Source organism: Haplochromis burtoni, unplaced genomic scaffold (assembly GCF_018398535.1).
Source record: "Haplochromis burtoni strain Fernald_Lab_line unplaced genomic scaffold, NCSU_Asbu1 Contig_64, whole genome shotgun sequence".
NCBI lineage: Eukaryota > Metazoa > Chordata > Actinopteri > Cichliformes > Cichlidae > Haplochromis > Haplochromis burtoni.
This window is the reverse complement of record NW_024582425.1, coordinates 225,634-244,455: the sequence shown is the minus strand read 5'-3', so window position 1 is coordinate 244,455 and position 18,822 is coordinate 225,634. Positions and strand designations below refer to the sequence as shown.

At 42.3% G+C, this 18,822-nt stretch overlaps 1 protein-coding gene across 7 annotated transcripts in view; it reads right to left on the bottom strand.

The window, feature by feature from the left end:
- The window catches only part of gabbr1a (gamma-aminobutyric acid (GABA) B receptor, 1a), a 128,132-nt gene that overhangs the window by 36,681 nt on the left and 72,629 nt on the right, over nucleotides 1–18,822 (bottom strand). For all 7 annotated transcript variants that reach the window (XM_042221285.1, XM_042221284.1, XM_042221283.1 and 4 more), the window contains 7 exons: nucleotides 17,644–17,814; nucleotides 16,922–17,023; nucleotides 16,566–16,631; nucleotides 16,197–16,388; nucleotides 10,468–10,713; nucleotides 7,449–7,512; nucleotides 6,593–6,670 (listed from right to left, as the gene is read on the bottom strand). In XM_042221285.1, the coding sequence (XP_042077219.1) occupies nucleotides 6,593–6,670; nucleotides 7,449–7,512; nucleotides 10,468–10,713; nucleotides 16,197–16,388; nucleotides 16,566–16,631; nucleotides 16,922–17,023; nucleotides 17,644–17,814 (919 nt within the window). The remainder of the gene's footprint in view (nucleotides 1–6,592; nucleotides 6,671–7,448; nucleotides 7,513–10,467; nucleotides 10,714–16,196; nucleotides 16,389–16,565; nucleotides 16,632–16,921; nucleotides 17,024–17,643; nucleotides 17,815–18,822) is intronic.

The window sequence follows — 18,822 nt, the reverse complement described above, 5'->3', positions numbered from 1 at the left end:
GTTTGAAAACGTGCCTTGGTATCCTAATTTAATCAAAGTCTCTCTCCTCCTTATGACAGTGATTTCTGCCCTTTGGAACAACTAGTAACGCTTTTAATTTCTGACACGGTTGAACAGCATGCTGTGAAACACACAGCCACGAACCACCGATTTGTGCTTGAATGTGTGTTTCAGTAATTACCATACTGTAAAGTAATGTACTGAGCAAGAAGACAACTTTGTTAATTAAGAGTTGAAGCTTTAGGGTTTTATCGAGTGGACCAACGACCAAATTATTCATGCTTGTGTAGCTTTAAACCAGAAGAATTCCTCTGTGAGGAGAGTTCAAAGAGGGGCAGATGGACAGGGAGCCTCGTTTTACACTCAACAGCCTCTGACTATCTGTCTGCCTAAATCCGAGACTGCCTGCAGATGTGTGTTAGCGTGTGTGTGTGAGGATGCTTATGCGAATTTAAGTCTAATTATTCACATGCATGCAGATCGATAGAGTAAGTATGAGAGAACATAGTGAACGAGTGCCAGGGTGCATTTAGGCACACACAGAGAGAGAAAAACAGAGGGAGACGGTGTGTGTGTTCATGTCAGAGAGGAAACAGGGCGGGAGTGTCAGCGCTGCATGAAGCTGATGTGTCAGATGTCAGAGGGAAGTGTCAGAGTGTCGTCCCCTTGGGGGTCGCAGAGTGTCAGAGAGCCAATCATGCTGTGTTTAGATGCTTGTCACTGCAGTCACATAGCCAGCTCGTGTCTGGTGACATCTGACTGAAGAATGACAATATAAGACAGTGTGCCAAGTTAAATTAAAGAGGTATGGCAGGAAAACCAGAGGAAATAAAGGGTTTTATTTTTTTAAGTAGTTAGAAATCAATCTACTCAGTCGGCCATGGAGATAATAAGGTGGCCTCAAGCCAGCCCGGACACATAATCTTTCACCTCACTTAGACATGCCCGAGTCACCTCTACACTACAAAGTGCCAAGGAGGAACCGCAGCAGGATGCTTAAGCCAACGAATCTGGCTCCTTTTAATGGAGGAGTGTCTTCATTAAACGACTGAGCTTCTCACTCTAAACAAGCTTCTATAGGAAGCTCATTTCCTCAGCTGCTCACCTGCTTCTTTTTTTCATTGGTCACTACACACAGCTCGTGGCCGTGGGTGAGGGTAGGAGTGTAAATCGATCACAAAATCAAAAGTTTAACGTTCAGGTTCAGCTCTCTCTTTAACACAATTGATCAGTCGGCCCGCAGAGATCTGATCTCAATACCAGCCCACATAAGCTGATTACACAGCTGATACCCGTCTACACATCCAACAGGCTAATTTCACATAAGGTCTACAGCTGCTGTGAGTCTACAAGCTCCTCTTAATCACGTCACATCTGATGTTACTGATGCCTCCTCTGCTCTGCGCTGATGTCTTGCTGCTGCTCTCGCAGACATTTAGTCAAACATAATTTACAGCAGATGGAAACAAACATCTTATTTTGACTATAGTGGTCCTGACTGATTTGTACATCAATCAAACTGTGTGCTTGAGTGAGATGAAAGGATGAGGAGAAACTGGGACATTAGGGATCTTCATTCAGGATACCTGCAGTCCATCCATATCCCTCAATTAATCTTCATGTGATTACACAAGTTCAGCTAAATTTATGTGTAGACTTCTGATTAAGATCTCCACTGGCAAAATTACTCTCCACATGGATCAAATCCAGCAGGACCAACAGTCTATTCATGTGGTAAAATAAAAACTAGAAATGAATAGAAATTTGTATCTTCAACACAAACAAAATGCAACACTGTTAAATAAGAAATCCCCTCCAAAACAGCGTGACTCACAAAGCCACAAGAGACACATTAAAGGGAAATTTAAAATAAACGGGATCACTGATGCTTCTGTTCATATGTACCCAATATCGGATGATGACCTTTAAGCAACTCCTAGCAACAGATTTGATGGTGGCGACAAAAATTCTGCACAAAAGCACTGAAGAGCCTAAAGTCTGTTGAAACAGTGCAACATTTAGTCCTTAACAGATAAACCGTTTAGTAGTTTGAAAGGAAAAACATCATCTGTTCTCATAATCAAGTAAAAATGCTGAACATGTACTTTACATCTTGAATGCACAGATTTGCAGTGCAACATGAAACAGTATACTTGTTGAATAATGAATCATTCAAGTCAGTAAATAATCTGCAAATGAATTAATCTGCCATCGTTGCTTCTTTAAAAAGAAGCATCCCCAATTTATACGAGTCAAGAGAACATGGATGTGAAAAATTCAGAAATATTTTCTCTCTGTCCGTGTTTCCTAAAGGCACAATCTGATAAAGCGCACAGTTTCTGTCCAATTTTGTCATTTGAACCCAAACATACATCACCAATGCTGTACATGTTACACTCACTATGTGTGAAGTGCAGCTGTGTTTTTGTGATATATGGAAGTATGACACGTGCCATACGCTGCCAGCTTCGCTGCCGGCTTGTTAAAGTTTCACAAAGAGAGAATATTACAGTAGTTACATCATCTTTGCACTTCCTTTGTTTTAAATTTTTATTTTTGGTTTGCAAGGCTCAGAATGCTTTAGCAACTCTACATTCACCCAGCTGCTTTTCCCTCGACACCTCAACACACCTTCACATATTTCTGTTATAGACAGGAAATATCCAACACACTTTATAATTAAAATACTCCTCCCATGATGACTGTGGGTTTGGGAGACTCTAGAATGACCTTGCTAAAAACTGAAGACCACAAGCTTGAAAACAAAAAAGATCTGGCAGTGGTGTAAGAAAGAACTGAGCTTACTGCAGCTCCTATAGCTATAGTTATAATATTTTTTTTGAAGTGCAACTGTTGTAATTTCCCACATAATCTCTGAGGTGAAAAGCTAACACTTCAGATTGATGCTCCGTTTCACACACTTTTTCTACGCTTGGCTCTGTATGATGTCACTGAGAGCATATATCCCTAATGCGGTCACCTCGCAGAAGCTTGTTTCAGATTTCAGTGCATGATCCTTATTCATCTCCAGTATGAGATGAGTAAGGATTGTGATGAATTAGTGCTGCAGTAGATTCTAAGTAAAGCCATAGGCCTGAAAATGACCGTAAAAGGTCAACTTTAAATATGGAATATTTAAAATTCCAGAATGTGGAAAGCCATGTACGTGTCTGAATGAATGTACAGTCGTAGTAATTACAGCTCTGAGTAGGTGCACGGCGTATATGTGTCAACTGTCCATTCAGTCAGCGTGTTTGCAGCATCTAAGCCCTCCTCCGTCCTTGATCAGGGAATCAGGACGGGAAGTTGCCATGGAGACCCAGCTCTGTAACAGTTGCCACAGCGATCAGAACAAGAGCTGAGCTAAAAAGTGGTTGTTAGGGCGACCGTGCAGAGAGTGAGAAAGCAACGCGAGGAGGGGCGTGGTAAACACAAAGGAAAACAAGCGCAGGGGTTAAGTTAAAAACCGCGCTGTTTACTCCACCCTGTCAGTACATCAAGCACGCCCTTCCCCCATCCCCTCCACCCCAGCTGTCAAGAAGAAAACTTCCCCGAACTGAGTCAGCTCCAGAAAGCAGGAAATTACTCATTTCCTCTCAACAAGTAGATGTCAGCTGGATGTGTCTTTATTTGGTAAACAGAAAAGAAGAAGCTCATTTAAAAAAGCAAACAAAACTCACCTCTGACACTCTGGACAACATGTCAGTTTCACATCAGCGGCTTCTAACTAGACTGACATCAAGCCTGTCACGTTGCAACAAGCCAAACTAAAGAGCTGGAAGCCGGCCTGATGGAAAAACATGTCGCCTACAAGCAAACAGGTCACCTGTCCCTGGATGCTGATACTGACCTGGAAACTTTACCTCTTCTGGGTTCAGTTAAGCCCTGGCAACAGATCATTTCCTTAAAAGCCTAAAAAAAGGCGTCCCTCTGTGGGCTGCCTTGGCGTGCAGGATTGATTAGTGGCACACTCTGTCCAGGCACAAGTATGTCACCTCCTCAGGGAGAGACGGGCCAGTAAACATCCAGAGTACTCGTCTTGGTGTCTGAGGCAAATCATCGCTAATAGGTTTTCACAGTAAACTCAAGTATGGGCAGCAGGAGTTAAAGCACAGGTTCGGGCTTTTTGGCTTGAGTTCGAGCTTCTTTATGCAGAAGAAAGATGTAAAAAAAAAAAAAAAGGAAACTTGGTTGGTTAGTGAGGCAAGCTAAGCTAAGATCAGGCAAAGAGATGAACAACTGAGCTGCGATGCACAGTGTATGGAGGCCATTGCAGCACTGTGAAACCCCTCGCACCGGACTACAGCAATTAACTTAAAAAAAATCCATCCTCCCTCTTTTATCGGCTAAAACTCTTCCACCTCCAGGGATTACACGAGCTTGGAGCTCTGAGTGTCAGCAAGGACAAAATGTTGAAATAAGGCCCGGAGGACCGTCGCTACAGCATCCCATAAATTAAACTGTCAAACTGAACTATATGTACATCAAACTGGAAAAGTGCATATTTTCACAGTTTTAGTTTTCAGTAACTTGGTCCAATTCAGCACTAAGGTGGCACCCTTTAATTCTTCATCAGAAAAATATTAATCACAAAAATTATTAAGTGGAGAGACTGCTGAGCAACTTCCACAGCATTTTCTTGTTAATATTGTGTAGACCTCCACTGCTACTCTGCTCACACCCAAAAGCTCCAATGCATGTGCTAATCTTGTTTAGGTCCTCCTTATGTTATAAAAAAAAAAAAAACCTGACTCAAAGGGGCACTCACACGGGACGCCTGTGGTTTCTGATACCAGGAAAATGGCGGCAGTGCCTTTGGGGTTTATGGGTAGCAAGGTTGTTTTGGGATGCTTAATCGGATTTGGGGAGTTTGGAAGCTAGGTCAACACCTTGGGATCTGTGATGTGATCTTTGAGCCTTTTCAAGCTGTTTTTGTGGGGTGGTGTGGCGTGGCACACTGTCACGCTGCGGGGAGGATAATGCCACCGCAGGGTCTGCAAAAATCTTTAGATTTATTATATTTCTAAATGAAAAACCCCACGAGTGCCTGAAGTTTTCCTAGGAGAACATTGCACTGGAACAAGAAAATCAAGTTTATTCCCTCCTACTGTCAGAGGTTGTATTGTTGTGGTTTACTGGATTAGCATTGCTCTTTAAAGCAGAATGTGTACATGTTATTATTCTACAACTGCATATGTTTGAGTGCACAGTGCATGCATTACTGTAAAAGTTTCTATATACACAAAAATTTATTGCACAATTTGGTTGTGTGTGTGTTTTTTTTGTTTTTTTTTAAAATGGGCCACATTTGGTTGCCTCATGCCAAACAGAGCCTTAACTTATTAGACAGATATGAGGTGTGTTCTGAAAACTGGCCCACATAATATAATAACCTCTCCTGCAACACATGCCAAGGCCACTTCATTACTTCTGGGCCGCGTTCAGTCCACACAGTACTTGTTGGTGCTTTTACTGATCCATAAGTGCCAAAAGGGCCAGAATGTGTCCGCTATCTGGGACACATTGATGCGTTTATATCAGCTTTAAAACAAACTTTGAAAACTTCCAAAACTTCCAGAGAGAAAACTCTGCTAACACACACACACACACACACACACACACACACACACACACACACACACACACACACACACACACACACAGGCTACACTTATTTTTATAGTCATTGACATTTACACATCATTTCTGCTGTGCATTGAGAAAAATCGTCCATGAGTTTGCTTAACCCTTTCCACCCTGAAGGTCTCTGTTACTGGACCAGGCAATTACAACCTGCTGACAGTTTTTTGGAGGTTTCTGAGCGCAGTGCACACGCTGTCAAGGCCACCTGCAACTAACATTATTAAAATGGGTGCGTCACTGTTGTTGTAGTCCCATCTCTGACTGATGGCGGTTTATTTATTCTCTCATTTACAGTTTTGATTAGGCGAGAATAAGAAATGTTAACTTGCAGGTCTCAGCAGATCAGCTTACCATGGTTTGCTGTGGAGTCATCACTGGTTTAATTTGGGGTGTTTTATAACTTGTAAATTTAAAAGTGCTTCGACTGAAGGGTTTAAAATCAGAGAACAGATGCCCCTGTTACTCCAAAACTTGGATTAAAACTGAATTTTTTTCAGGCATGTATTTAATTCAGTGACAAATATCATACATCAATAGCAGTAACTGTGAAAAGCCACTTTGGTTTACTTTTAATGGTGCCAGTTTGCCAGCATGGAAACAAATATAGGTTAAGAAAAACAGGCTAACTCACAGTAGGACGCCGGCCTGTTTGATTACAGTGCATGTGCTGCGCCAACACTTTTAACACATGTTGGACAGTGAGTGCGCAGCCGGCTAATTTGAGGGCGAGCGTCAGAATCCAAATAACTAGCTTCATCTAAACAAGTGGTTACAAAAAAATCCACCGTGATTATACATCATTTAGACAGTAAAGGAGGCTAAATTAAGCCACGCAGCGGAGGTCTGAAGTCAAAGCACAAACATGTAACCCGGCTGACTCACGGCATGATACAGGACACAAATACAGACACAGGAAGCTGAGCGATCGGTGCCGTAAAATCCATCTTACCTATCCAAACATCATTGCCAAACCAGGAGAGGTTCCCTTGAGAGCTGTCATAGTAACCAATCTTCTTATAACTGCCTCCTACATGTTTGAGAAGCAGAGACAAGAAAGCAAGAAAGGTATGAAGTTTAATTAGCATTGCTTCTGTAATTAATTTGCTCCTCGAGAGAGCTGATAAACATTGATATTTATACCGCTGCCGTTTAGGCAGTGCAATATGTGAATACAGAAAGAAAAGGCACATAATGAATACGCAAAAGAATCGACGGATGAAAAGGTGGACAAACAAAGAAGCACCAAGGGGAGTGGAAGGAGAAAAGAAAGAGAGGGAAAAAAAGGCGCTTATGTGGCAGTCTTGACCAGGAATACTGATGAGGTCCCACAGTGATTCAGGGATTCGAGTCAGGTCGTCTCATTGTGGATGTCAAATTACCCCGACACCACAACAGGAAATATGAGACCGAATGTGAGGGGAAAGGGGCAGGATTATAAATTCTCATCCGTTAGGACGCCAAAGAGAACAGAGGTAGAAAATAATCCTCAACCTTATCCCATGCAGGGAAACTCATTAAGTCACTGGTGACAAATAGGATGCCATTTCCAGAAACAGCTTAAAACGAAGGCTGGTGCCCAATTAGAGTGAAGCTTCGAGTCAACACCGCACTGCACCCAGCTCGTTCACATGTGCAGTTAAAGGGCCCCTTAAACTGAGCCTTTTCTCCGGACTGCGCTGAAAGCAGCAATCAATGCATCATTGAATAAATTGAGCAATGATTTTCTTCAATGAGTGACATTTATTATTCAGTCCAGATTCTGCAACTATAATTGAACGTGGGAGGACAGCGTAGAAGCGCTTTACCTTGCAGTTGCTCGATAAGAGTCATTGCCATCCTGGATCCCTGGGCGTCAAACACCACCTGGCCCTGAGACACATTCAAAAAGCAGAAACTTGACATTATTGCAAATAAAAAGCCTAATTTTTAACTACATAATTCTGGATTTCAGGGAATATTACTAGTTATTATTCTTTTCTTTGCCAATGGTTGCTGAGATTAACACCACTCCTGCAGCTCACAGACCGGAGATGAAGAGAAATGGGCAAGAAATGCAAACAGCTTTTAAACCAGGCAACCGGTAAAGTTCAGTTCAGCGCTGCTGCAGACAAATAATGATTGTTATATCTTCACGTAGTAATGTACAGTACATTTAGCGCTATATGATGTAGAGCGGAACAGCATACAGAAGAGCTCAGCCATCAATGACAACAGATCGATTTAGTGAGACACTGCATCAAAGGAGGAGCGGCGGGGGGTGGGAGCAGATATGATATATATTCTTCATATAATCTGTTTCTTGAACTTGTGTTGAGACAGAAATGGTGGCCTGCATATCTTTCAGGGTAGTTAGAAGTAATAGTTGAAGCAGAGCTGCAGGTGTTTTTGACCATAACGCCCGTCTCTCAAGGGCAACTGCCAGACTGTCGGATGTCTGTGGCGGCAACAAAGGGCCCAGACAGCAATGTGCTTGTGCATCTTTCTATTAGCTTGGCTCAAAATAAACCAAACTGTGTGACTAAAAAAGGCACAAGACATAACAGGAGCTCTGTAGCACAAATGAATTTAGAAGAAGTAAGTAAGCATGATCTCTGCAAGCTAAAGACAGCCAACATCTGTCAAATTCCAGGTTTCACACTAAGTTCAAAGGCGACTCTCCTTCGTGGTTTGTTGATCTGATATCGTCGTGTTGGTGTTGTTCCCAGATCATCATACTAAATGTTGTTCCAGGATCAACATTGCAATTGACCAATCAGAATGTTGTGACGTCATACTTTTGCGACTTCGGGAAAAAGCGGCGTAAAACAAAAAACTGTTCTAAAGCTGCGTGAAACCGCCTCTGTCCGCCGATCAACGGACCCTGACCCTAACCGTAACCCTTTAATAAACAGTAAGCAGAATTGATATTGTCCTTGCAACATTGGAATTTCATAAATGCACGAATGGCTTGGCGCGCAAAGGAATAACGTCACAACAATGTGATTGGTCACTTGCAATGTTGAACCTGGAACAACATTTTCATGATGGTCTGGGAACAACACCAACACGAGGATATCAGATCATCCAGCACAGAGCTGCCCACATGAGCACGTGATTGTCTCTCAAAACAGACCCTCACAGCTTCTCTGTGATCATACACCATACATATTTACATGTTTCCCTAGCCCGTTGTGCTATGTATCCATCCAGACTGTTTTTGTGCGAGTTGTCCAGTTTTGAGGCATTGGCTCTCTCTCCCTCTCACATATAATGGAGTAAATTGCGCTCGCCTTGGTGTTCAAAACATCAAAAAATACAATTTAACTGAGCAGCAATGTCTCTTTCCAGAAGTCATACCCATCCACAAAAACATCCACAAACTTTAAAGCAATTTCAATTTATGCAATTGTAGGAACCAAAGTAATCACTATGCAGAAGGATGCATGCAACTACGTGTTCTTAGATGCTCATGCTTCTGACTGTTTAATAGGATGTTTTCCAGCAGAATGACAGACAGCAGAAAGATTGTGCGGTGATAGTTGTGGGCATCTCACACCAAATCAATCTAGAGGATTAAACTGAACTACACGGCAGAGCAAAAATATGTAAATGACATTTCGGGGTGAACTGTCCCTTCCGATCAGTGCCCAGTGTTAACTGGAACACAGCATGGAAGGTGTCCATTTTTGTGGGGTGCACAATGTGCTGGCAGACGTCTCCAAGATGCAAAGTGGAAAAATCACAATATTCAAATTCATTTTTAATGCTCAGTGATTGGAAACTCGTTGGGCATCTGGTGGAGCAGCTGCACTGGACTGCAATAGATTATACCCAATGACACGAGACTGTGCATGGCTTTTATTTTATCCCCACTTCCATACTTTTATAACTGGTTTTTATTATTATTATTATTATTATTATTATTATTATGATTATGATTATGATTATTATTATTATTATTATTATTATTATTATTATTATTCAGTGTCATTTCTTCAGTGACATGAAATGCCTTTTGTCAAAGTTAATGTAAAATAATTTGATGTATCCTGTAAATTCATATATCTGTTGTTTTTATAACAGGAACCACACCGCTGCAAAGTGCTTCACAGTTTGGATAAAAAACAAACAAACAAACACAAATTAAAGAAGTAAATTAGAGAAATCTACATATCCCACAGTCAAACATACGCTCTTTTATAAGCAATAAGCAAAAGTAACTGGTGAGTGATTCAGGAAATAAGCTGTAAAAATGAGTTTTCAGCAGCTGATGGGCAGAGGGAGGCTGTTCCAATTTTAGGAGCTACTGCCTCAAAAGCGCGGTCACCTTTGAAAGAAGAGCGTGGAACAGTTGATCAGAGAGGTCGATCGCTGGAATAAGTTCTCAGCAGACTTGCTCTGTAAGAGCCTATGTGAGCCTGGCCGTGTAGAGGCCACATGTCATTTTAAGATTTTTAAATGAATTCTGAATTTCAGGTGATGTGCAAATGCTGGCTAGTTTTTGTTAGCAGCTGAAGCTGGCTCAGGACTGAGCGGTGCAAAACGTGAGGGACGATAATCAGAAGAAAATGCCAAAAACGTGAAGTTACTGGTGAATGTATGAAAGTTATTGCTGTGTTTCTAGTCAAAAAAGGGGTATTTACTTATATTTCACATTATTTGATTTTGCATAATTTGAACCTAATTGTTCTAATTAATAATAGCTTTAGGGGCCAGACAAAACATTATTTTAAATATTTAGATTTTTTAAAAATCATATTTCTGAGGACTAACTAACTACAGGGTAGCAGATGTTTTCTTTGCCACTGCTCCTCTTTCACCTTTCCTTACATCTTCTGCACTTACCGAGACGCCTTCAAAGGAGCTTGTGTTGAGGGCCCTGTAAATCTCGGACGTGATGTCGTGGTTGTTATAGTTGAAATCCTCCAGACGTCGGCCCTTAGCCTTCAGCGGTGCCACAGTCTTATTAAGGGCTAGTGCCAGCGCCCACACTGCATCGTAGGCTAGAGGGGCCTCCTGAAACCCGCCGGTCTCCTCGGGGTTCTTCCCTCCCAGACGAGACATCAAGGCGGCGAGAAACTCCTGTGATGTCTGAGAAAAGGAAGACAGAGAGGACATCAAAGAGCCAAGAAATGCAACACTGCAAAGAAGGTTTACATTGACTCGTTTTTTATTTGTGTTGCTAGATATTCACATAACTAAAGCAAAAAACTTGAAGAGCCAACAAATGAATCGACCCTCAGATCTTTGGAAGTCATTTCTGGTATTCACTATAATGTGTGTATTTGATTTAGGATTTATTTTTACTCTCCTGTAGTAAACACTTGTTCCCACTTCAAATAAACCGAGGAAAAAAGTGAGCGGCTTCAGAGTCAGAAACCATCTCTCTGCGACAAGCTGAACTTGGTGGAGATTGGAGTGTTAAAAATAAATTTGGTTCAGAATAAATAAATACTGCTTCTACCATGATGAAATAAAAAAGCTCCTTCTATGTGCAGCCAACCTGAACTGATATCTGTCTGCCAAAATATATGCTAACAAGAGGAAGGGTGCATAGCAAATAGCAGCATGTCAGGAGTGGGCCCCACTTTAATGGTGGAGTTATGCTTTAGGATCACACAGGATTAGCATCTGTGCTAACCATAGGGTCTCTTGTGCTGGCTAGAGAGTACTTGGGCTAGCCAGAGGGGCTTTTGAGGGGCAGTAGAGCTGGGCATAGGGGCACTTGGACCCTTTCAATACCCCTCATGTGGACAGGACCCTAAATAATTGATCTTTTACTTTTCTAAACAGAATAGCCTTCTGGTATTCAGAGCTGTGTCGGCTAAGCTAACCGCTATGTGTTTCTAAAGACTTATGAAACACAGAACTCCCTGAAAAACATGTTTGGATTTATCAAACAAGATTTTACTTGTGTTTTCCCTATTTATGCAAATGTATGCCCATCTAAGCTTATCATGTGCTAGTCTGGTGATTTAGCCTCCAGGGTTCCTGAGTAGACAGGGTATGCAGATATTAATTCCAAGATTTCATGGTCCAAGTATTGACCATTAACAAATCACATAAATTTAAAAAACAAAAAACTAATAAAAAGCTCATAGAAAGCTTCTGGTACCAAAAATCACTTCCTTTGCAGTGATAGACAACCCATCAGGAGCTCCAGCACCTTTTCCCGGAAGCCTGGGAATCATTAAACTTGATCAGTCGTTAAAAATAATACGCAGGAATGAGTGGATGTGAGAAGAAAAAGAAAGGTGGCAGGTGGGAAATGTACAAGAAAAAAAGCACAAAAATCTGGTTGAGGTGGGAACCAGCTGTCCCCTCCTGCTCAGGAGGGGAGGAGTCACAGAGAAACTCAGAGAAACCAGGCAAGCCGATGAGGTTCACAGAGTCAGTTACCATGGTAACCGACTTAAAGTTTAACTTAGCTCTCTTTCTGGAACAGAAACCCCGGAGCTTCATCTCAGGGTTAAAAAACGGAATCTTCATGAAACCTGCTCTCTGGAACAGAGCCCTTAACGAAGGATCAAAAATAAAGCGACTTCAAAAGAAACTAAATTCCACCCGACTCCACGTAATTAAGCAACTGCAACTCGGAAGAGATTCATAGTGGGAAAGTAACATTTTTATTTATTTAAAGTTATTGTACAAAGAAAAAAGAAAATCTCCATCCTCATATTCATTTACGTGCCCTGTTAGTCGTCTCATCTAACCTTTGGTGAGGAAGCTGATCGTTAACTGTATCACACATATCTGTCACATCTCTTTCTTTGGTTGCGGTTGATCCCCAGGCATCTTTATTGCTTTGCTACACTCTTACAGTAATCTTAAGACAGGCCAACTTTTTCCTTTTCTCACAAGCATTTGAGTTTAGAACTCATTTTGTGATTAAACACCAATCAAAATTATCTCCCGCTGAAAGCCTGGATACACGCGCAATGGGAAATTATTGCTACCATTCATCATTGTGTCTCTGTGGATTCTTTGAGGCCAATTAGGCCTACACACACTCCAATTCACTTATGTCAAATTCGTCTAATTGAAATTCCACCTTGGCATTTGGCATTTAAATCTGCCACTGCCTTCTGAAAACTAGCTGACAATGTGCTTTGCAGACCCTGCAGTATTGGCATAGTAGTTTAATCTGAGTGCTCTATCTAAGAGTGCTATGCCAATTTCAAACTTAGAAATTGAATTTGAATAGACGGACAGGGAGCAGGAGTTCTGGCTGTAATTCTTATCGCCCGTTGAGCAGCACTCGTCAACAGCTAAAGCAGCAGGTAGTGGCAGGTGCTGTATGAATATAAACAACAGCTGCTGATGAAGTGCAAGGGAAGGAGGGAGGGATGGAGGGGAGGGTGGTGGTGAGAAAAGGCAGGACGAGGAAATGGTAAAGGAGAGATGGGTAAACAAGAAGAATGACGGGATGATCCACGGCAGTCGGAGAAGGTCGAAGAAAAAAGGGAAAAGGGAGAGAAGAGGAGACGGCGTAAGAGGATTAGAGCAGGTAAACAGAGGAGAGCGACTGCACCTGAGAAGCTAAATGAGCGTCGGACAAAAATGAGAAAAAGCGAGCTGCTGATAATTTAAATGCATAAACTCCCAGGCATTCTCAGCAGTTTAGCAAACACATTATCGATTCAGGTCATGCAAAGTTCACTGAAGCTATGACTTTATTGTTCTTAACATGCCAGCCGTTCCTGAAATAACTCGTGCCTCACGAGGATCCAGATATATAAGAGCTGAAACCTGGCAACAGTGAATGAATGACGGCTCAGAATACACATCAACAGGACAGGAGGAAGCCATCACAGCTGTTTATTTACAAGCGATCGCCTGAAGCTGCGGTGCGAGCAAATTAAATTACATTTAAAGCAATTAAAAAAAAAGAGCCAAAAATGCTTTAATCGCTTTCATTTCATTAATAAAATACTTTTTGTAATTACTCTCTGCATATTTTAACTAAAACGTGAATGTTTTCAGATGAGTGCAGCTGCTGTTTTCACTTCCAATATTTCTTCTAATCTTTCCCGTTTTTCCTCAGGAAGCTTCGCCTTTTCCCGGGCCACCTCTTAATGACTTTCCCGGTTGACTCACAGCAGCATTACAGGAAAATGACATTACGTCACACTAAGTCCTGGCCATAGACCAACTTCAGTTAACATTGCTTAAACACCATGCCCAGGATTTTTGGACATTAAGTCACGCTGGTTGTGTTCAAATTGTGTTGACAAGTGTGAACTATATTTAAACAGACAAAGTGCCTTTAAAGAGCACTAAGTGCGTCTCCAGGTAAAGATTTCAGGTGTGGTTCGAGAGAGAATATACTAAATTTGATTATATTATGCATACACTGTTAATTCAAGGAAAGAGACAGACTCCAATTAGTAGAACAGAGCACAAACCGACTGATATCAGTACCACTTGTTTGGTCCTTTTCATTTTTTAAAAGTCTTTTTCTCCATTGAGTTTTATTGACACAGTGATGGAGGGAAGGAACGGCTCCCTTTTAACAGGAAGAGACCTCCAGGCTCAGCGAGGAGCAGCCATCTGCTGCGACTGGTGGTGGTGGGGTGAGGGGAAGAGAAGAGAGAAAAGAGGAGCATACAGAGACCACAAACAACTAGCAGCTCTTTTAGGCTGTTTTCTATATATATTTTTTATAAAAATGAGACGTTAACAGCATTTCAAAATTATAAAATGTAATGCTGTAGGCCAGCAGAGGGAACATTTAGGCCAGCAAGAACAACTGTGGTGATATAGTTGTAATGATGGCATTTGTGACCCAGCGATTTCCAGTAGAGTCAGTTTGGAAATACTTTGGGAAGAGGGGAACCTTAAACTGTGACCAATGAACAGAGAAGTGGGCAGCGCGTCATGCACTGCGAGTTTCTGATGATTGTTTGTCACAATGGCAAAAAGACTTTCATTATTGCGTGCCATTCAAAGCAGAACTTGTTGGGGCTTTGACTGCCCATTTATCTCGCACCATGTAGGTATGTGGACCTCACTCACAAATGTAAAGTCAGGTGAAAGATGTGGTTATGTGCAAACTGGGGACGTCACAAAATGATATGAAGGTATTGAACTGAGGAAAAAAAGAAGGAAAAATGAATGTGCCTGGACTTTTTTAGGGCGCTTCACATCAGGCGCACATCTGTACTGTACACGTGAGTTAACCCTCCCACATGCGCTGTTTGCCGTGGCCGTGTACACTTACATCATTATCCCCACTTTAATACACAGTCTGCAACAAATCCTCCAGCTACAGCTCCTCCAGCTAACTTTAAGATGAAATATTACTTGATGTTAGCGGTGGTTTTGTTTTAGAGCCCAGACAAAAAGAACATTCTGCACACTCGTCTGTCTTAAAACCTCAGCTGTCGTGCCAGGAAGCAGATGCGAGTGTCGAGATCTGTCTGCACGCACAGATTTCCGAGGAGACGGGCGTGGCACGAGTGAAGTGACGCTCCCTCGTGTTATGTTTTCAACAGTTCTACATTCCCCGATTTTTGGTACAGCTGGTTTTGACACCTGGTGCGTACTGCACCCATCTGATCTGGACCACGTCTCGCAAATTCAAAGGAGCAGAGCATCCTGAATCTGCCTTATGAGTGTAGGAAAGGAAAAGAGATTAAAAATAAAAATCTTTCCTTTTCTATTACATTTTTATGCAGGTTTGCCAACTCACAGTTCTGGCACTTTTGACTTCACTCTTGCACTCTCTCACGCTGCCCAAACAAACACGCCAAATAATATTAAGCCTCAAAGCGCCCTTCCAGCTTCCAGCTGTTTGACTTCATTAAATACCTGCACGTTTCCAAAGCATCGGAGTTGTGCAGATTTACACACATTTGTGCGCACGGCACAACAGCGCTAACTTCATTAAATATTCATAACTATGAATTAGGCCTTTTGCCAACACAGACGGGATTTGTGAGGACCTTACGCTTAATCACAATCTACTTTTCTGGAACTCATGCAGGTGAGTTGTCACACAGTTAGAGTTAAGGTCTTACAATTCAATAATCTGTTACAGCAACTGCACCAAGGTCATGTCCCGAACTCCATCAGAGCTGTCGGGAGCCGTCTCCTGACAGCTGTTACTATCTACAGCTGAATCGCTGCTATATCTGGCATTTGCCACAAACCACAAAGCTGGAAAATTGGCTGGAAATTTATCAAGTTTCAATACTTTAAATATGAATATTGAAACATTTCAAAGAAGTTGGTGGCAGCCAAGAAGTATAAATCTGTGTTTTTGCTAATCAACAAAAGCACAGGCGAGGCTGATGGGAATGTCATTAGTTTGTAGACATGAACCAAAGCATTGTATGTGTTACCGGCTCCCCAAAGTGCTGGACAAAGAACAGGTGAGCTCTATTTAATGTCATTATAAGCTCATTAAACACCATCGTTCGATCAAATTGCCTTAATTACTTTGAATTGCGATGTTTTCTCTGTAATCCAGTTACCAACACTCATTATTTGTCGATCAAGCTACACATGTTTTCCCTGATTAATACAACTAATCTCTTTAATGCATTAAATAGAGGAGCCATTTGCATTCCCACCATGTTGGAGACTCCACGGACAGTTTCAGGATTCAGCATGACGATCTCGGTGGTCACGTGACCCTCCACGGCCTCCGTCATGTTCTCCACTGTGCAGTTGATGGCCGGGTCTTTGATCTTAAACCAGTTGTCTGCGTACCAGCCTATCAGGAACCACACATGCTTCTTCCCATAGAGCTTCTCCTTGAACACCTGCAGCACAGAAGGATGAAGAGAAAGCTAAATTATTCCCAGTTGAGCGTGTTGTATCGCTGCCAAACAAGGACGTTCATTCAGACATTCAAAGAGCCCATTACAGAGCTCAATTTCTTCTAATAGCCAGTCAGGTTGGGCGTTCGGGGATCAATTGAGCAGGGAAAAGGTACCAACCTCACAAAACACCTTCCGTGCTTCGGTCTCATAAAAGAGCCCCACGATGATCCGAGCATCCTGGCGCTGCATCAAATCATAACAAAACATTGCTTAGTTACATCAGCAGCAACAATAGAACTTCAGTAGTGCAGTCTGATGTGGCAGCACAATGTGCCAAAGTCTTGCCGCTTCACAGGATGGCACATGCTGCTGTTCGGGAGCTGCTAATTAGCATGGCGCATTAATTTCCTCTATCAAATCGCCTCTATGCTAATGGCATCGTGTGCAGCTGTGAGCCAGAGGAGAAAGGAGAGGGGGAGAGGAGGGGGGGAGCGAGACGACCAGCAGCTGAGGTGAATTTTTAATCAAAGCACCTTGAGGTTCTTGACAGCGACAGCCGGGTCGGTGAGGAAACTCTGGCGAACGCTGATCTCGATGCCTGCCTCCTTCACCCTCTGCTCCAGATCATCCAGAGTCTGCCACATGAAAGGGAAGGACAGACGAAGACAGACAGGGAGGGGGGAGGAAGAGGAGGTTAGAGAGGCGGCCGAACAGAGAGATGAAGAGAGAAGGCAGGTTGAGATTACACAGAAAGACAAAAGAAATGCAGCTAAGTCCAGAGGGGGGGAAATAAATAAATCTGAAGTGTACATGAGAAACACCAAGAGAGGGATGGAGACTGTGGGCATGTATGATAAATAAAAACAAGACAGCATGGGAGAGAATAGATTTTTTGACAAAGACATGACTGGAAAGAAGAAGAATGCGAGAAGCGGGAGGAAAGGAAGAGCGAGCAGAATCATTAACCTCCATTACAGGAACCAACCCAAGTGACGCTGGTATCGATCGCTATGGCTAGGAGAGTGTCCTGCCAGATCAATATTTCTCACAAGCAATACTCCAACAAATTACTTAAAAAAAAATCCTCCATCAATCGCCAGGAGAGATTGCTTAAAGGTGTATAGCCTGGCCTGCTCATAAACAAACATTCAGAGGCTGGCAAGCAAGCAGCCAGGCTCAGGCCATAAAGCCAGGAGTGAGCAAGCAAGAAGAGAGAGCTGAAGACAAAAGAGTGATGAAGATTAAAGGTACTGACGGAAGTGAAGACTTCAGTGGTCTGCTGAATCGTGGCGATACGAGTCCACTTCCACTTCTTGAAGAGCTGCACCCTGGTGGGGTTGTGAAGGGTGGCTGACGGGTGCGTGCGGAAGAATGTCGGGAAACGCTGGCGGTTGGACAGGGCTGGTGAGCTGGAACCATAGGAGAGCTGCGAAAACAAAAGAAGCATAAAACAGTTAATGAGGAAGGAGCGGACGCTGTAGACGTTCAGGTGTAGCACCTCCTCACTGGTGGCCATACTTTAAAGGCTCAGCGTTAGTATTTTGGCTTTTGTGATGCTTGTTCTTTGGAGCAGGTAACGACTACACATGCACAAAAGAGTGCTAACAAGTTTAGGCTGCTAGTTTGGGCTGTCAGTGTAAGTCACAGACTTAATGCAGATGATAACCGAGTGATAAAAACCAGCAGGTCGTGTTATTGTTCAGCTAATCCCATCAAAATGCTTCCAAAGGCACCAAGAGCACAAAGATAATTGAGAGGGCTTGTTGCAAGACAGAAAACAGAAAAGGCACTTAAAGAAATATATACTATATATATGGAAATTCTGAACATGCCGGTACGCTGTGTGAAATGTAGATAAAAATATAAATAAAATATAATAAACCCTGTACTCGCTATAGAACATGATCTATGAAAGGGTATGGATAGATCCCAAAAACCATTCTGTAGATTTTTAGGGCTATAAAGTTTCGCATTTTAACGCTGGAGTCTGTACGAATTGTTGACAGCCTCAAGGGGCCATTAGACGAACTGCAGATTTTGACACGTCTGAAAGCTGGCTTTCGTTTTTCAGCCCTGGAAATTGGTGTTTGTGGAAAAAGAGAAAAAGTAATCTATTTTGAAGGTTCACCCAGTAAATAGATGTTCCTGTCCAAAGTTGTCTTTGATGGGCCGGAAAAGAAGGCCATTAAAAAGAAAGAAAACCAAAAACAAATTCCCTACTCCCATTTTCTCCTTTTCTTACACACCCCCTCACTTCTTTAGGCTTTCCTATGGCTTATTAGATGTTGATGAACTCCATAATTTCATTTAAAACAAACGAACCACAAAAAACACACTAAATCACTCTTGCAGGGTTCTCCGTGCATCAAGTGCCATGAAACCAAGATTGCCGACGCCACGATTACAGACATACATTTAAAAATAATCAAATTAT